The 19,157-nt window shown below is 39.5% G+C and overlaps 1 protein-coding gene across 5 annotated transcripts in view; it reads left to right on the top strand.

Moving 5' to 3' along the window:
* The window catches only part of VPS50 (VPS50 subunit of EARP/GARPII complex), a 174,964-nt gene that overhangs the window by 49,810 nt on the left and 105,997 nt on the right, over window positions 1-19,157 (top strand). For all 5 annotated transcript variants that reach the window (XR_012902050.1, XM_075922362.1, XM_006114479.4 and 2 more), the window contains 3 exons: window positions 7,052-7,094; window positions 10,417-10,515; window positions 13,058-13,198. Coding sequence is in view for 4 of the 5 variants with exons in the window: in XM_075922362.1 (XP_075778477.1) it covers window positions 7,052-7,094; window positions 10,417-10,515; window positions 13,058-13,198 (283 nt within the window). In the remaining variant the exon portion in view is untranslated. The remainder of the gene's footprint in view (window positions 1-7,051; window positions 7,095-10,416; window positions 10,516-13,057; window positions 13,199-19,157) is intronic.

Here is a 19,157-nt window from a genome sequence, read left to right as displayed (position 1 = left end):
CATACTTAAGGAAGCCATATGTATGTGCTTGAGCACAGCACAGACATGTGCAGGTTTTTTGATGGTCAACTGTTGCGACCTCTTGGAAACAATAAATTTCAAATCTTAATGCTGGAAAACAATGTTTTTCATCTAATTTCCAATCTAAAGCTACACAAACCCTGTTTGTCAGAATAAATTAATGCACTGCTAATATGTATCTAAAAGCTGTCATGAACTCATAGAATCCTACTATTGTGAGATGTTCTCTTAATGTGTAAGTAACTGATATTAGCACAGTTATTTACCTTGTTGTGATTGCTCCATATTTGCACAGGCTGCATGTGAATTGGAATACTTTTTTGAATGCTAATAGCCTTTGCTGTTTTTAAACAAAATGTCTTTTGTATGAAAACTCTTTATATGTATATTCTATGCCTCTAACAGCTTTAAAGCACTTTGTGCCTTCCTCATGTGGCACTTCTTTTGGATCTGGAAAGGCCCACAAAGGAGATTAGAGAGCTTTAGGGCTGCCTGTCTAAATTAAAAACAAGCAGTCCTGTGGCACCTTAGGGTGCATCTACACAGCACCCTAAATTTGAAATAAGATATACAATTTTGCAAATTGTACGGCTTATTTTGAATCTATTTCGAAATAGCTTATTTCGTCATTTGGTGCCATCTGCACAGTGCCAAATTTCGAAATACAGTGCTATTTCAAGCCATCTCTTACTCCTCGTACAATGAGGTTTACAGGGATGGTGATATAGCATGTCCGCTATATTTCAAAATAGTGGATGCGTTCAAAAGAAACAGGGTAGCTATTTTGGGATACGTCTGGTATCCCAAAATAACTTTGCTGTGTAGACATACCCTAAGAGACTAACAGATACTCATCACATGAGTTTTTGTGGGTAAAACCCACTTCATCAGATGAGTAGATAAGATAAGTTAAGACAATTTTCTTAAGGCTGACATTGCCCTCTGGCTCACCCTCTATATCATGGTTTGCATGGGGGGCCTTGGATAGCATCTTTATGGGTGTTTGTGGTGTAGGAATCCTACCTGTACCTTGCTCAGTCCTTTTTTACTTGGCATAAAGATGCCAGAGTGGGGTGAGATTATCACCCTAACTATGTAAATGTTTTCTCCCCTCTCCCCCTTCAGAATGAACAAATAATTCTCTTATTTGAAGTGTTGTCATTTATGTGACAGAGTAGAACAGCAGAGTGGAAGGCTGCTAAGCCTTCCCTCGTGTGTGTAGAGAGGATTGATAATGGACGAGAAACTGGAATTGGCAAAAGAGAGACTTCATGTATATGAAAGTTCAGTAAACGTTCCTTATGTTGCAAGACAGTAACCAATCTTTTCTGGCTACAATGCCATGCTTTTTAGTTGTCATTTTGATGTGGTCTCTGAAGTTGTAAACCTCAGCCTATCTACGACCCTCGGTTGATGGAGTGAGATAGCAGACCATAGTAACAAACTTGCGTGCTTTCATTTTAACCCCCTTTTCTGTGCCCTCTTTCTTTAGCTAGTTATCATCTATGTATCCTTTTTCCATGCTTACTCTGAGTACCTCTCAGTTGCTAAATCCCTTTCCTGATCTTAACCCCCAAGCCTTTTGCCTTTCTAAGTCTTTTCTAAGACTCTTCACTATTTTAGTGAAGTTTATAAACTACATCCCCTTAAAGCATTTAAAATAAAGCATAATGAAATAATACCCTTAAAACTTCTGATTCTCAAGTAACCCCATTATCTTATTGTACTTTCCCTCATCTTTCTTCATCCCTTATTTTTTGTCTTAACCTGGGTTGTAAGGTCTTTGGGGAAGGTACTTCATCTGTATTGCTAAGATCCATGCACAGTTGCTGTACAGGAGACATTCTAAACAGTAAATATGTTCTCTTATTGCTGGTCAGTGCCTTAGGTCAGTGTTTCTCAACCAGTGGTACGCATACCCGTAGGAGTATAGTGATAGAAATGTAGCCGTGTTAGTCTGGTGTAGCTGAAACAAAATACAGGACTATGTAGCACTTTAAAGACTAACAAGATGGTTTACTAGATGATGAGCTTTCGTGGGCCAGACCCACTTCCTCAGATCAAATAGTGGAAGAATATTGTCACAACCATATATACCAAAGGATACAATTAAAAAAAGAACACATATGAAAAGGACAAATCAAATTTCAGAACAGAAGGCGGATGCGGGGGGAGGGCGGGAGGTAAATGTCTGTGAGCTAATGGTATTAGAGGTATCCCCCTTCTGTTCTGAAATTTATTCTGAATTTCATATGTGTTCATTTTTTTAATTGTATCCTTTGGTATATATGGTTGTGACTATTTTCTTCCACTATTTGATCTGAGGAAGTGGGTCTGGTCCACGAAAGCTCATCATCTAATAAACCATCTTGTTAGTCTTTAAAGTGCTACATAGTCCTGTATTTCCCTTAGGAGTATGTGAGAGAAGTCTAGGGGGGTTCGTCAACACAGGTGAAATTTGGCAAAAAATGTCCAGGATTTTGCCCTGCAAAGCGGACCCCATTGCTCCTTCCCCATGGCGTGCTGCAGAGAGGAGCTAAAAGGCGGTGAAGCGACACAATAAGCTTTGCTCCAAAGGAACCTCCCCCCCATAGGTGGCGTGGGGAGGCAGTTGCCCTCAGGTGGCATGCTAGGGGGCACCAGGCTGGGATGGGAGCGCAGCCCCATGTGGTGAGCTTGGTGCTGGTGGGCCACTTGCTCCCTGCAGACAGGCTGCTGAGGCAGGGCCAGGTGCCTGGAGCAGGCACTTCAAAGGTAGGGTTACCTTACGTCCGGTGCCTGGCTCTGGGGGGCAGGAGCATTGGGTTAGAGCTGTGGGGCTGGCGGTGCCTGGCTCTGGGGGTACTTATACTTTTTTTTTTAAAGGGGGTACTTCAAAAAAAATATTGAGAAACCGTGCCTTTGGTCCACTGTGTTGAAATTAACAAAAGGTTGTTGAAGGCTGAAGTTGGTCAGATCAGTTAGGTAAGAAGCCTCCATCCTCTCTCTAAGTTTAACAGAAAACAAGTAGGTTTGTTCTGCTTGTGTTTATTCGGAAGAGTAGAAACAAAATACCGGTGTAGTCGTTTTTCTGTCCTGCCCTCTAAGTCCATGTTTCAAAATACTCTATTACTTACTTCCTGTGGACAAGGAACAAGCTGTGCATATCTATACCCAAGGAAGAAACACCAGGATAGATGGAAAACTGTTAGGCTACCTCTAGACTGGCATGATTTTCTGCAAATGCTTTTAACAGAAAATTTTTTCAGTTAAAAGCATTTGCGGAAAAGAGCGTCTAGATTGGCACGGACGCTTTTGCACGAAAGCACTTTTTGCGGAAAAGCATCCGTGCCAATCTAGACGCAGTTTTGCGCAAGAAAGCCCCGATTGCCATTTTCGCCAGTGGGGCTTTTTTGCGCAAAACAGTTTTTAGCTGCCTGCACTTGCCCTCTTGCGCAAATACATTTGCGTAAGAGGGCTTTTTCCCGAACGGGAGCAGCATAGTATTTATGGAAGAACAATGACCATCTTACATTAGATTGTCAATGTTCTTGCGCAAATTCAAGCGGCTAGTGTAAACAGCTGGCAAGTTTTTCCGCAAAAGCAGTTGCTTTTGCGGAAAAACTTGCCAGTCTAGACGCAGCCTTCTTGTTTATCTCCCCTCCCTATTTAGGCATCTTGCAAGCATACTGTAGAGCAGGGCTACACAACACATGGCCCTGTGTTGGTTTTTGGCCCGAAGTGCAGTTTGGGTTGATATGTGTTTTAGTAGTTAAATTCTGGACTGTTACAAAGCCAAAACAAAAAAATAGTCAATATAATGGTCTTCTGTTGATATGCGTTTTAGTAGTTAAATTCCTGGACTGTCATTGCTTATTGAAAGTGCTGCCATACGGGTGGAAATCGGGTAAATATTGCATTTTATTAATATCAGAAGAACTGACTTAAATGGGGCCCTGCGCGTTGTGTAGTCTTGCCTTAATTTTTGTATTCATGCCCGTCAGTGTAAAATAAGCTATTTGCATATATTTGCATGTATATGCAACCACACTTAAGTTGCAGCCCTTGGCATGAGCTGTGAGTATCATTGTGGCCCCCAGGGCTTCCAAAGTTGAGTAGCCCTGCCATAGAGGAAGAATTTTGACAGATTCTTAGGTCTCTTATGGTATTTTTATTCTCAGTTGGTTTTCTGTACATTTACTGTATTACGGTAGATCATTTATTGAATATAATCTACAACAGCTTTCTCCATCTGGCAGCTGACAGTGCCCTGGGGAGTTATCACTTTATAGGTTCAAAGCATTAACACTCCTGTTCATATTTCTCAAGAAGTTATAGGATCACCACTTGAGAATTTTGCCCTCAAAGGCTTCTGAGCTCTGCATAAAAGTAACTAAACCAGTTTACAAAAACCATGCAACATTGGTATTTTGCCTTTGGTATTATCTGGTGTTATACAAATAAATTATGAAATGCTGGAAAGGCTGAAAGGTATTCTATTCCCTTTCTCTTCTGCTTAAGAGACAAAGTACTTGATGCTGCTAAGATGTCTATCTGTGCATGTGTGTCTCTTTTTTCTGTTGTCTATATTCATTGCAGCTTGTAGACCTTTCTAGATGGAATATTGCATTGGCCGTGACCAGTATTCCCTCTAAGCTGCAGGGCAGCTTAGCTTCACAGGTGATTAATCAGCCCTGCCCAGTCAGTCAGCTCTGTGCACAGAGCCTTGAGCCTCTGACTGGGAGGAGCTGATTAATCACCTGTGAAGCTGAAATAAAAAACAGGACTATGTAGCACTTTAAAGACTAACAAGATGGTTTATTAGGAGATGAACTTTCGTGGGCCAGACCCACTTCCACAGATCAAATAGCGGAAGAAAATTGTCACAACCATATATACCAAAGGATACAATTAAAAAAATTAACACATATGAAAAGGACAAATCAAATTTCAGAACAGAAGAGGGATGGGAGCAGGAGGTAAATGTTTGTGAGCTAATGATATTAGCTTTCCCAATTATCATCTCTAATATCATTAGCTCACAGACATTTACCCCCCCCCCACCCAATTCCCCTTCTGTTCTGAAATTTGATTTGTCCTTTTCATATGTATTCATTTTTTTAATTGTATCCTTTGGTATATATGGTTGTGACAATTTTCTTCCACTATCTGATCTGAGGAAGTGGGTCTGGCCCATGAAAGCTCATCATCTAATAACCATCTTGTTAGTCTTTAAAGTGCTACATAGTCCTGTTTTTTGTTTCAGCTACACCAAACTAACAGGGCTACATCCCTATCACTGTGCTACCATCCATGCAGTTTAGAGGGAATATTGGCAGTGACAAGCCTACAAATATAAATGTGTGGCTTTTCTATATTCAGATAGGTGTCTTCGTGGAAAATCCCATTAAACAAGCTTTTATGAATCTGGCTGAAGTACAGCTATTCTACTTTGGCCATTCATGGGATAAGAATGGATGCTTGTCCATATTCAGGAGGAGATTGCTCACCAGCTTAGTTCAAACTGTTTGCAAGACACACAGTGTTTAAATGGATGCACTTCCTATTGCTGTACAAATCCTCTCAATCTAGAGACCATGTGGAGAATAATGTTTTTCTTTATTGTAACAAGATATTCATTTGCATATGTCATAAGAAACCCTGCCCTTAATCAAGGCTTTCAACATAATTCTCTTTTTTTTTTAGAACTATTTTGTCTTTGTGATATTTTTAAATCAGACATAAATTTTACACTTTTAGCTTTAAATTTTCATTCTTAGTCTTGTCAAAGGTGTATTTTGTTAAATACTGTTAGTTCTTTTAAATAGTTAACAACTTGTATGTTGTAAATGTCACATATAGGAAATAGATGGGAATACAGGCAGTCCCCGGGTTACGTACAAGATAGGGGCTGTAGGTTTGTTCTTAAGTTGAATCTGTATGTAAGTCGGAACTGGCGTCCAGATTCAGCCACTGCTGAAACTGATCAGTTTCAACAGCGGCTGAATCTGAACTCCAGTTCCAACTTACATACAGATTCAACTTAAGAACCCCAGGCATCCCCAAGTCAGCTGCTGCTGAAACTGATCAGCGGCTGATTCCAGGAAGCCCGGGGCAGGGGCTTCCTATAGTCAGCCGCTGGTCAGTTTCAGCAGCGGCTGACTTGGGGACGCCTGGGGCAGAGCAGCTGGGGTGCTGCTGGGTTGGTCCGGTAGTGCCACCGCTCCTCGGCGCTACTGGACCAACCCGGCAGCACCCCAGCTGCTCTGCCCCAGGACTCCTGGGGCAGAGCAGCTGGGGTGCTGCCGGGTTGGTCCAGTAGCGCCAAGGAGCAGTGCTGCGGGACCAACCGGCAGCGCCCCACCTGGTCTACCACAGGCCCGGGGCTTTGCTCCATGTCTCCCTGGTCTGCTGGGGGGGGAGGCGCACTACGTAAGTCGGATCCGCGTAATTCGGGGACTACCTGTAGCTGAATTACTTTCTCTTCCAAAACTAACCTTTATATATCAGCATCTTTAGGCCCTGATTCTGCAGTCTGATCTATGCTGGGGAACTTCTGTGCCCAGTGACTTCATTGGGACTCTGTGTTAGGTGTAGGGGTTCATTTTTGCAGATCAGATTGCCAGATTCAGCACTTTTAGCACATAATCTCCTGAAGTCAGTGTGTGTGCGTGTGTGCGTTCGTTCTCCATACCTGGGATAAAGGAGTCCGCATCCTGAATGGAACCTCTGGACACTATTGCAATATAAATGTACTACAATAATTGCATTATTTTTGATTGCCAGTGCAAATTCTAACTGATGTCTCTGGATAAGCCAGTGGAGTGTTTCTTCCATCATAACTGTGCTGTTCCTAATGTAACTGGACTAAGCTTAACACTGTCTTTAGCACCGGATGAATAGTTTTAGATGTAGAGTATGGATGCAAGAGTGGCATGATATTAACACAAATGTATACTTTTAAAGACAGTGTTCTTGGTGTAAAATGCTATTGTGAATTACTACTTTGATTTTAAACACAATGTATTACAGGATTTCATTTTCTTTCTAGTGAATTGAATTCAAAACTACAAGACACTTTGGAACAAATAGAGGTAAGAATTTTGCCTTTGGATTTTTATAAATTAAATATTTGTTTACATTTTTATGTTTTACATTTCCTAATTAAAATATTTTGGAGTAGTAGTTATTGAACATAATTACTTTACAGTATTGTCTCTTTGGAATGCTTTATACAACACAATTCGTATGAAGTTGTGTGCCTAGTTAGATAGCTCTCCTATATTTAATTAAAGTTTATGCCAGCATTTATTTTAAACCAGTCAAAAAGGAAGTCAGTTTATTTGAGATATAGCATTCTATATATTTTTGCAGAAAGTCAGATTTGTTTGCATATTAGAGGAAGATGTACTTTTTTAAAGTTTTCCTCTGTCTTTTTTTTAAATTTTTTACATCCAGCTAATTAAAACCTCTACTACATTTACCTTTTATTTTCTTCTAGTCATAACTTTACCCTTTATGGCCTCATTTTATATAGGAATGGTTAAAAAACGTGTTGGATTAGGGTTGCTTTTATTTTTCCCTTTTAACACAGACTAGGTATATTTTTTGTTGTCATTTTCACTCGGATTTCACATTCCCACTTTTCTTTCGTTGACTCACTGTTTTTATTCCTACTTAACAAGATTCTTATTAGCAACTAACTTTTCATCTTGTGTTAATCCAAATTTACAGATTTTCAATTAATTTGCTGCGAAGGCTACATGCACCTCTACATTCTCCCTTACTGCTTTGTAAAGTAAATCTTCCCTTGTGGTAAATTCTGCTGAAGAAGCAGCAATTCACGGGTAGCTCATGATTAACACTCAATCTCTTGATTGTTCTCTATTCCCAGGTGAATGAATGATAGACACATGAATGGATTTTAACTGGCAGGCTGCAATTTTATTTTCTTAGCATGGGGTAGGGAGGGTGGATGCATATCTATCTCACATACCAGCTATTTAACGGGTCCAGTGTGGGGTTACAAAGCTCTCACCATATAACCAGTAACTTGAGACAGACTTCTTGGCCTATCCTTCTTCATGTCCAGGAGCTCACGTCTGAGTCTTCTGAGTCAACTTAGCAGAGAAGAGTACAAACAGGGACCTTTGTCTGCAAAGATGTCAGGCTTCTCTTCCTCTATATTGGTGCAAGGTCTACTGGTGAAATCTGTTTCTCATTTACTTGGGGTACCTGGCCCTTTTAGCTTGTATCTGCACTGGACAGTTGCACTAGTGACACGTTTCTGATTTATCTCTTCATATTAGATTTGCAAATCCTAGGTGTCTACCTTATCAGTGCTTCCACAGTGCTGAGAGAAAGGTCAAAAACCCACCAGACCTTTACAGCTAAGGTCTTATTTGTAACTAACTTTTCATCTTGTGTTAATTCAACAGTATAGATTTTGAATTAATTTGCTGAAAAGGCTACATGCCAGTTTAGCCCAATGAAAGCAAATTCTCTCCTCATCTTTCCCCTTCTCTTCCCCCCCCCCCCCCAACTGTCAATTGGTCACACCCACAGTATCCTTGTTTTCTATTACTACAGGGAGTGAGGGCGAGACAGCTGAAGGGGCAAAAGGCATCTGCGGTTTATGGAGAAGTTTTTAAATTGTTTTTTTGGAGAAGGCAATAGCTCTTCCTTCTCTCCGTTAGTCAACTGCTAAGACACAGCAAGCCTGAGGAGAGGGGGAAGTTAGCACAGTCATTTTGCGGTGGTGCCTCCCGTTTTCGGTTCTGACAGCAACATTCTCTCCTTCTCTCCATTCTGACCTGTATCGGTGCTAGTGTAATCTTTCTTCCCTTCACCTCTGTTTTGGAGACAGTACCTTCTGCCTGTGGTCTGACCAGATGTCCAGATCTCCCTTCTGTCCCACTTTAAAGAAACATTAAAATTAACTAATGGCGTACATATGGCTAATATTAAACAGAAGGAGAGACAACGCTTCATGGAGTGTTTATATTAATTATTTGAGACTTTTGTTCATCTGCTTAATCTTTAGTAATTTAGTAGTGACACCTTTCAGCTGTTGAGCGCTTCTGTTTCTTCCCATGCATTTTGTTAGTCTGCTACTTCAAAGAACAATGTCAAGTTCAAAATTGTATTTTTCTGAATATTTATTTTTTGTTACCCAAGTAATACTTAAGATGACTCTATCTGCAGGACAAGGGGAAAACTTTATTTTAGTTAAATTACATTGTGCATTTGACAGCCTTATATGCTTTGTCAGTTTGACACACTCTCTCATGCTCCTGTTTTGTGTGGGTCTTTCACACAGAAACAGAGAAGGGAAAATATTATATTAAAAAAAAAAAAAAGGGAAGTGGTTTAAATACAAAAAAATGGATTGGGAGAATTGAGGAAGTTGTAGTAGCTGAAACTGTTTTATTTAGTTTATTCTGGTTCTGTCTGCTTCGAGGTCAGATTAGTCCATTCTAACATTCAACATACAGTATCTATGAATCATGTCCCCCATTCTCTCAGTCATGGTCCCAATCTTATTTGCCCAGTTCATTCCAGTCTCTTATCTTTTGCTTTTTGTCTCTGTATTCCTCCATCCCAACTCTGTCACAGTTTCCTTCCCTCTTCACCAGCTTGAAAATCTCCATTCCAAGTTGCATGCCCCTAGATCCTTTGTCTCTATTTATTCCCTCCTGCACCTGATGTCCAGTTCTTGTTCCTTCTGCATTTAAATCCGGCATCTTCATTTCTGAAGGTGCTCTGGGCATCAGAAATGAGGATCACTGAGAGCACAGGAGAAACATCTTTATGTTCTGCTTCCTCACTGCAATTTCAGATGAAGTCCTGCATGGTCCCAGGCCTGGAGCATGCTCAATGTGGATGGAATCTTTGGCATTTTCAACTGTGAAAGCTATATCATGTTTCTATTGAGCATGTGCAAATTGCATTTTTAAGGCTTATAACTTTTCCAAATTTGCATGGATTTTCATGGGAATGGCAAAAGGCACATGCCTGACATGAAGACCCCTGCCTGCCCGTACCAAATTATAAATCCTTGTTCCACAGTATTGGGCAGTAGAGCTGTTCAAAGAAGTTTCCAGAATCTTTTTAATATGAACTAGACAACACATTTTTTCACTAGCCTGGTTCTTGGAAATGCCTAAGCTATTTTTGACTGAAATACTGCCAAATAATTCAGCCCGAGGCAGTTACCCGGGCTAGAAAATGAGAATCTAATATAGTGAAGTTTACCAGCGTTAAAAACAGGGACTTACAATGGGAAGTTTTGCTAACTTCATAGGTCGTCTTACCAGCCCCTGTAAGAAATATGGACTGGAACTTCATATTATAATAAACTAACTCTTTTGATTCCTTTTGTTTAATATTTAATGTTTCCTTTTTTAATTACACTAGGAACAATTAGATGTTGCTCTCTCCAAAATATGCAAGAATTTTGATATCAATCATTATACCAAAGTTCAGCAAGCTTACAGACTTCTTGGAAAGACACAGGTTAGTATTTTTTGCGGGGGAGGTAAAATATGAAGTATAGTGCTGTCATGATATAAAGTTGGCAAGGACTACCTCGGAATTGTACTTATTAACAGTATGTGTTTATAAAGACTTTAGTAATGCTTCTGTTTGTTACAATAGGTTGCTTGCTAATGCAAAATGTCGTTTGTAGTCAATATGGAACTGTTTTATTAATTCAATACTGGAAGTTGCAACTGAGTTTAAACCCCATTTATGTAATTGTCTTGTCGTTCTAAGACCTTACGCAGGAATGCAGTGCTCATTTTCTTAAGTCATGTTGCATTAAGGTAAAGGGTAGTTGGAGAGTGATGGCAATCGGAATACTAGAGGCAGGAGTGAATTTTTAGAGCTTGTGGAAGCTAGGAGCTGGGGCTGAGGATATTTTGGAGAGAAACCTTAGTACAGGTAGTCCCCGATTTGCAAATGGGTTACGTTCCAAACACTTGTTTGTAACTCAGTTTGTTCGTAAGTCGGAATACATGCTTTTAAATGTGGCCATGCTGTTCGTAAGTGTGGATCGCTCGTTCATAACTCAGGGACCAGCCGTAATGGGCTTAATGGGAGGTTGGTCATAAGTACGAACGGTCGTAAGTCGATGCATTCGTAACTCGGGGACTGGCTGTAATGAATAAGCTTGAGGAGGGTTAAGTTGAGGTTTGAACTGTGGTGTTGGTGTCTGTGGGTTATCAATAAAGCAACCGAAGGAAGGGGCTAGCTTATACTCTTAACTTAGGGTGCTGATGATGAGGTAAGGACTTAACCCAGGTTCTTCTGGTCATAAATTTGGTGATTTAATTGGAAACATGTTGACCCTAGAATGGTAATTTTTTTAATGGTTCCTTCATCTGTGGAAAGTAGCTCTTTTCAGTGTTGTTTTTTCATGGCAACAGTGTAATTTTTAAGTGTACATCAATTGTTTTTGGCACTGTGGTTGTAATCTTATTTATTAACTTAAAGCATGTTACAAAAGTATTAAAATACTCAAATGTAAGCCATTGTGACAGAAAACAATATTAATTAAACTTTTCTATGCTAGTTGTGTTCTGTACATTTTTAATGTATTTGGAACAATTAACTCATTTATTAAATGCTAGACATAAAAGTAAATATAATCCATCTGTGCTTCCAAAGTGTCATGTATAATGTTGGGAAATGTCAGTAAGCAAATTAATCACACGCATAAATAATTTAAAACGTTTTAATGATTGTGACTACCTTGTGAGAGTTTTCTGATTAGCAGAATGAAACAACAAATAATATTTTAGAACCTACATACATTACAAAACAGGTTCTTTGTTTCTTAACTGACATTACTGATACTGCAGTATTGACTGTATTTTTATTTTAAAGATTTCAGTTCTAGACTTGTCCTGAAAAACATTTCAGTATACATAGGACACAAAGTGAAGTCTTCCTATTTTAATTGCTATTTATTTTGTATACTTTAGTACCAGAGGGGCTTCATTTTTTCATTCTATTTAGATGATCGAATTCAAGCTAGGTTTGGTGGGAAATGATCTAATTGATTATTTGCTTTTCTTTTCTGCTTGGAAAGAAGCAGAATGATACTTGTATCTTACTCTCTTCTTTCAGTAGATGGGGTGGAAGATAAAAGGCAACTCATAAGTTAAATACTTTTAATTCTGCAGAACCAGATAACTTTCACTTTAAAGTATTAAACTAATAGCTAAGGAGGTCTCTAAATCATTAATAAAGTTCCAGAGTAATGGAAAAAATAACATATTACCAGTATTTTAAAAAAGTAGACTGGGAAGACACAGGAAACTATAGGGCAGTTAGCCTGATTTATATCCAAGGCAGAATCATGGAAAATCGGATAGGGATGCAATTAGTAAATATTAAAGTAGTTACCATATTTAATGCCACTCAATGCAACCACATGGACGATATTGTCTTGTCAAACTAGATATATTTTATGAGATCACAATTTGTAAATATAACACTGTTAGTGTACTATATTTAGCCTTCTATAAGGCATTTGGCTTAGTCCTGCATGATCTGGTAAGAAAAAAAAATGGTATTCTGCAAAATCAGTGTAATTCATGCTAAGTAGATTAAAAATAGGTTAGCTGATAAATCTTGGAAAAAAAATTGTAAATCAGGACTAATAATCAAATGGTTTTTTTCCTATGGAATCCTACAGTGATCTGTACTCAGACCAGTGCTATTTACCATCTTTGGTAATGATCTGGAAGAAAATGTATAATTGCTGGTAAAAATTGGAAATTCAAACTAAAGTAACACATAATGATAGGGATTTAAAATTATATAGACCCATGGAGACTACATGGCAGTGTGGGCTCATTTGAATGACACCTGTTTTTAACAGCGCCAAATGTTAGGTTATAAATCTAGGAACAAAGGAAATGTTGGTCACACAAGGTGGATGAATGTATCCTGTAAATCAGTCACTGTGAAGAGGATGTAAAGTTCTGGTAGAAAGCCAGATAGATTCAAACAATCAAACTGATGCTCTTCTGCTTTTCTTTTTTTTTTTCAGACAGCGATGGACCAACTACATATGCACTTCACTCAAGCCATTCACAATACAGTGTTTCAAGTGGTTCTTGGGTACGTAGAGTTGTGTGCAGGAAACTCGGACACCAAATTTCAGAAGCTACAGTACAAAGACCTCTGCACTGTACGTGGGTAACATAGTTGTCTTATATAGTTCTTGCATACTTTTATCACTGCATGTAACCTTTAATGTGTCTCATTTATGATTCTGTTTTTGTGTGTGTATATTATAGATATTAAAATTATTTTAATTTCAGCATTACAATTAAGTATTACAATCACTTAATAAAATTGCATGGAGTTAGAGAGACCAGTCTATCAATATTCTTTGTGGGTTTAGATTAAGATGATACTTGGTACTGTGAGATTCCAAAGCGTGATCATATACTCAAACCTACATGAGTGTTACAAAAGATAGAAATTGTAGACCTACTGCTGCTGCTGTCAGACCTTGATGTTGCACCCACTGAAATTAAAAGGATAAATTTAAAAAACAATAAATGGTCTGGTAGCACTTTATAGGCTAACAAAGCATGTAGATGGTATCATGAGCTTTCGAGGGCACAGCCCACTTCTTCAGATGACCGGAGTTCAGATGACCAGTCATCTGAAGAAGTGGGCTGTGCCCACAAAAGTATATTGGTTCTATGTGTCTGTATATCTCTCACACTGGAAGAAATTAAAATGTCTTAAACATATGATGTAGAATTTTATTAAGTTTCCAAAACAGAAAACTAATTAGAAAAATTTCAAAAAATATTACAATGACCATACTGGGTCAGACCAAAAGTCCATATGATCTAGAATCCTATCTTCCAACAGTGACCAATGCTATGTGCTCAACAGGGAATGAACAGAACAGGTAATCAAGCTATACAATCCTCTCACCCATTCGCAGTCCTGACAAACAGATGCTACGGATACCATCCATGCCAGTCCTGGATAATAGTCATTGATGGACCTGTTCTCCATGAATTTATCTAGTTCTTTTTTAAAACTCTTACGTTTTGGCCTTTACAACATCCTCTGGGAAGGGGGGGGGAGGGAGGAGGAGGAGAGAGAGAGACAGACACTTTTTTTTTCCTAAGGATGTAAGCAAGTAGTTGACTACCTGATAAGCCTAGGCAAGGTAGGGAGGAACAGGAGCCAGTGCTGGGGGGAGCCAGCTTAAAAGCCATTTCCCTCCCCTCGCCCGCCCCCAGCTCCGTCTCAGCGGTGCTACCTGCCCCTTCCCCTCCTTAAGAGCCTTTGGTGAGAGATCTTGTCAAAGGCTTTCTGGAAATCTAAGTATACTATATTCACTGCATCCCCCTTGTCCCACATACTTACTGACTTCAAAGAACTGTAGTAGATTGGTGAGGCATGATTTCTCTTTCCAAAAAACATTGACTCTTTCCCCAACAAATTATGTTCATCCATGTGTCTTACAGTTCTGTTCTTTACTTCAGTTTCAAGCAGTGAGTCCCATACTGAAGTTAGACTTATTCTCCTGTAATTGCCAGGATCATCTCTAGAGCCCTTTTAAAAAAATTGTCATCACATTAGCTATCCTTCAGTCATTGGGAACAGACGCTGATTTAAAGGATAGATTACAAACCATCGTTAGTAATTCTGCAGTTTCACATTTGAGTCCCTTCAGAACTCTTGGGTGGATGCCATTTGGTCCTTGTGACTTATTACTGTTTAGTTTATACGTTTATTCTGAAACCATCTCTAATGATGTCTTGATCTGGGACAGCTCCTCAGATTTGTCATCTAAAAAGAATTGCTCAGGTTTGGGAATCTCCCTCATGTCCTCAGCTGTAAAGACTAATGCAAAGAATTCATTTATTTCCTCTCTAATGGCTTTGTCATCCTTGAGTGCCTGTTTAACATCTTGATTGTCCAGTGGCCTTTTGGGGTAGCTTTACTTTAATTCTTTTTTTATATATAATATCCTTTCCTTGAAAAATGTATACATAGCATCTATATAGGAACTTTCTCAAAAATATTTTTCTAGAAAAATTGATTGTTTTAAATTCTGCTTTCAGTATACTTTTAAACTTGTTTCATTTGTGATCGTGCCATTAAACTCTGAGCGATTTCATTACTATTTGAAGAAGAAGTGGAAAATGGGTGAGCTCAGGCTTACTACAGTTCAGCCAGACTTTGACATGAAACGTGAAATTGTGTGTCTAGATTGAAGGTACTGAAAGTAATTTGTGCATCAGAGACTGAGCCCTCAAATATTCAAATATTTTCACATTTGACCAAATGGCTAAGTCAAACTTCAGACTTACTCCTTCCGTCATGCTATTAAATCAAAGGGTAGTAGCAAAAAGATTAAAATTCTTTTGCTGATTGCTGTGTTGCTCTTTAATTTCTTAGAAATGTTCTGGAATTGCTTAGTTTCAACAAGTAGACACATCTGCATTTCATTTTTTAAAATTTAATAGGACACTAACATGTTGATTTCAGGACAAAAATATATTAGTAAAGAGGTGTACAGACCCTAAGAGATGTGGTCCTGGGAAACTGCTTTTCAAAGCCCTTTCACAGCAGAGGAAGGGCTTATCCAATAAGTCTCACTGCCTCCACTCTAATCCAGAAGACTTGGAGTAGAGAAGTCATAGGGACTTCCACTTTGAAGTACCTCTCTCTCCCGCTTTGCTGCCTCTATCTCATAGAAGCAGCAAGGGGGGTGAGATATCGACTAGTCAAAAGACTATCCAATAAGCAAATGCTTATCGGATAGTCGACTAGTCTTTAACATCCCTATTGCCCATTGGTGGAGGCAGTTCTTTGGCTAGGCCCAGTTAGGTTTAAATGTAATTGTTTGTTGCATTACCTTCAGAGCAGTAAGACTAACTAAAACTTTCAGGTTGGAATATAATACAAACTCTATTGCATTCCCACCTCTGCATAAAAAGCAACCCACCACATTCAGCACTTGTATTAGGGATGTTTGTAATTGACTAACTGTTTAACCGATAAGCTGATGCTTATCAGTTAATGGTGTCACTTAAACTCAGCTGGATCCTGGGGAGGTGGATTTGCAATGGCAGGGCACTGAAGCCTCCTCCCGGGAGTGGGATGGGCAAGGGCTGCTCACTCTAATCCTGGGGAGGTGGCTTTTCTGCATTAGGAAAGACTTCTCCCTGGGAGCTGGGCTAACAGGGCCTAGTGGCCCGGCACTCGGGGAATCTTTATTGTGGCGTCTGCAGTATAAAGCTAAGCTTAGTGTTGTACTGCAGAGCCCGTAGCGTATAGCCACTGAGTTTTTCAGAGGAGATGTGGTTCTTTTTAACCAACTTTTAACATCCCTGAATTGTCAATTTTGCCATGTTGTAGATAGGCTGAGGCCAAAAATATCAGCTTTATGTGCCTGTATTTAATAGAACTAGGACTCTGTGTATTCACCACAATATCAAATCAGAAAGCTTTTAACATAACAGTAGCTAATCGGCCACCAGCTGTGTAGTCAATTTAAACATTTTCAAATTAAACGTTCAATCTTATTTTTGAGTAGATTTACTGTTGTGTTATTCTGAAAACCTTTCTGATAAACCCATTTGACTCTGATGCATGTTCTGCAGTTAAATTCAGAAACTCTTCAGGAACTTTTGTTTGTATAACAAAAACTTATACCAAATTGATAGTTTTAGGATGCTGGGATGACACTTGCAGATTTTAAAAATCATTCTTAAATAGTGACTGCTGGAGTCCCAGATGAGCAGGGCTCGCCGAACTGCGGCGAGTCCCGCTCGCCAGCCACGCTGTCCGGTGATCTGCACATGCGCAGATCACCCGAACCCGGCTCTTCTGGGTAATAATCTACTCGCCACGGGTGAGTAGATTGTATAATTTGTTGAGCCCTGCAGATGAAGAGATTAATACTTGAGAAATTTGTTTTCAAAATTTCTTGAGTTAATGTTCTGTGTTGGAGTGGGTTTTCCCCCTATTAAAAAGCCACATTTATTAAACCTTCAGAGAAGCTTGTATATAGAATGCTAATGTGTTTGTTTTGCACTGAATCTGTTATAATGTATATTATCTACTTTTTTTAAATCAGTGGTTCTCGGTCCTGGACACGTGACTCCTTTCATGTAGCAAAACTCTGAGCGCAACTTTTCTTATATAGAAAAGTGTTTTTAATTTATATTTTTACACCATTATAAATGCTGGGGGCAAAGTGGGTTTTGGGATGGACACTGACCACTCACAACCCCTTATGTAGTAACTTTGTGACACCCTGTTGTGTCCCAACTCCTGACCCTCAATTTGAGAACCCCTGTTTTATATGTGTAATTGACTCTGTTTTGTTCAGAAGTCAGGTCTTGATTGCACACTAATGTAAAAAAGCATTATTTTCTCTTCACTTTTTCTTTGCCCTGTGTAGCATATTGCAAGCCAATGTCCTTTTAACTATCATTCAGTTAACTTTCTTGACAAGTTTTTGTTCTGGGGACGTGTTTTGTCTTAACTGCTACCCGTCCTTCTTTTCTATTGATTAGCTCTGCAGCAGTGTAGCTTTGAGAGATGTTCCCATCACATTTATTTTGTTTCCCTGAGTCTAGTTCAAAGAAATTCTGCTGTTCTTTTTACTTATCTGCCTTGTGAAAATGCATTTATTTTTGGACCTAATCAACACTGCTGTCTTCTCTTTAAGCTTGCTCACTCTCTGGAAGTTGAAACATCTCCATGTAAAGATCTGGAAGGCTTAAGTTTTTGTTCTTAGTTCATTGTTTGTCATTTTTTTATTTTGTTCTTGCCAAATAAGCTAGAAGCACTATGGTTACTAGTCAGTGAGTGGACCAGCATGGTTCTCCACATGCTTTGTGCTATTTATATGGATTTATTCAATCAAAGTGGATTATGTTTCTAATAATGCATGACCACCTTGAAAATTCATTATGTCAGGAGCACATTAAACTGTCTAATGCAATAACGTGAATACTGTTAGAAGTAACATTATAGGTTTTGAATCCAGAAATAGTTTTGAAAGATTACTTACATTCATTTGGCACTAATCAGTCCAAATTATTCTGTATTCCTTGACAAATGAAATGCAGTCAGTTTTTATGTGAAATACGGCTGTTTTTAACAAATCAGAGAAGCTTACATAACCTTTAGAGAAGGTAATAGAGGAAGACACCCAATAAAAATGGCAGGGGTAGGCAAAATCATAAAGGGTATGTCTACAGAGCAGGACTAGAGTCGAATTAAACTACACAACTTCAGCTACGTTAATTGTGCAGCTGAAGTCGAAATAGCTTAATTTGGCATTTGGCGCTGTCTACGTAGCAGGAAGTCGAAGGAAGAACACTCCTTCCTTGACTTGCTTTTACTCCTTGTGAAATGAGGGTTACCACGAGTCAAAGTAAGAAGTCCTCCAGCGCGACATTATTTAGAAGTAAACACTTGGGGTATGTCTACACTACCCCGCTAGTGAGAACTAGCGGGGTAATGTATGCATACCGAACGTGCAAATGAAGCCCGGGATTTGAATTTCCCGGGCTTCATTTGCATAAGCCGGCCAGCGCCATTTTTAAATGCCGGCTTGTTCGAACCCCGTGCCGCGCGGCTACACGCGGCACGGGCTAGATAGTTCGGACTAGCAAGCCATTCCGTTCCACGAGGCGTACAGATAGTTCGGACTAGCAAGCCATTCCGAACTATCTAGCCCGTGCTGCGTGTAGCCGCGCGGCACGGGGTTCGAACAAGCCGGCATTTAAAAATGGCGCCGGCCGGCTTATGCAAATGAAGCCCGGGAAATTCAAATCCCGGGCTTCATTTGCACGTTCGGTATGCATACATTACCCCGCTAGTTCTCACTAGCGGGGTAGTGTAGACATACCCTTGTAGTGTAGACATGCACTATGTTATTGTGGAATAACACCAGTTATTCTGAAATAACACTGCTGTGTAGACGTACCCTAAAATGACAGAACTTTAGAGATGGAAGGAGCATTGAAAGGTCATCTAGTCAACCCCATGTACTGAGGCAGAATCAAGTATACGTAGACCATCTCTGACAGGTGTTTGTTTAACCTGTTCTTAAAAATTTTGAATGAGAGGATTCCATACCCTCCCTTGGAAGCCTG

This window comes from Pelodiscus sinensis, chromosome 2 (assembly GCF_049634645.1).
Source record: "Pelodiscus sinensis isolate JC-2024 chromosome 2, ASM4963464v1, whole genome shotgun sequence".
Classification (NCBI taxonomy): domain Eukaryota; kingdom Metazoa; phylum Chordata; order Testudines; family Trionychidae; genus Pelodiscus; species Pelodiscus sinensis.
This window is presented reverse-complemented; position numbering and strand designations above follow the sequence as displayed.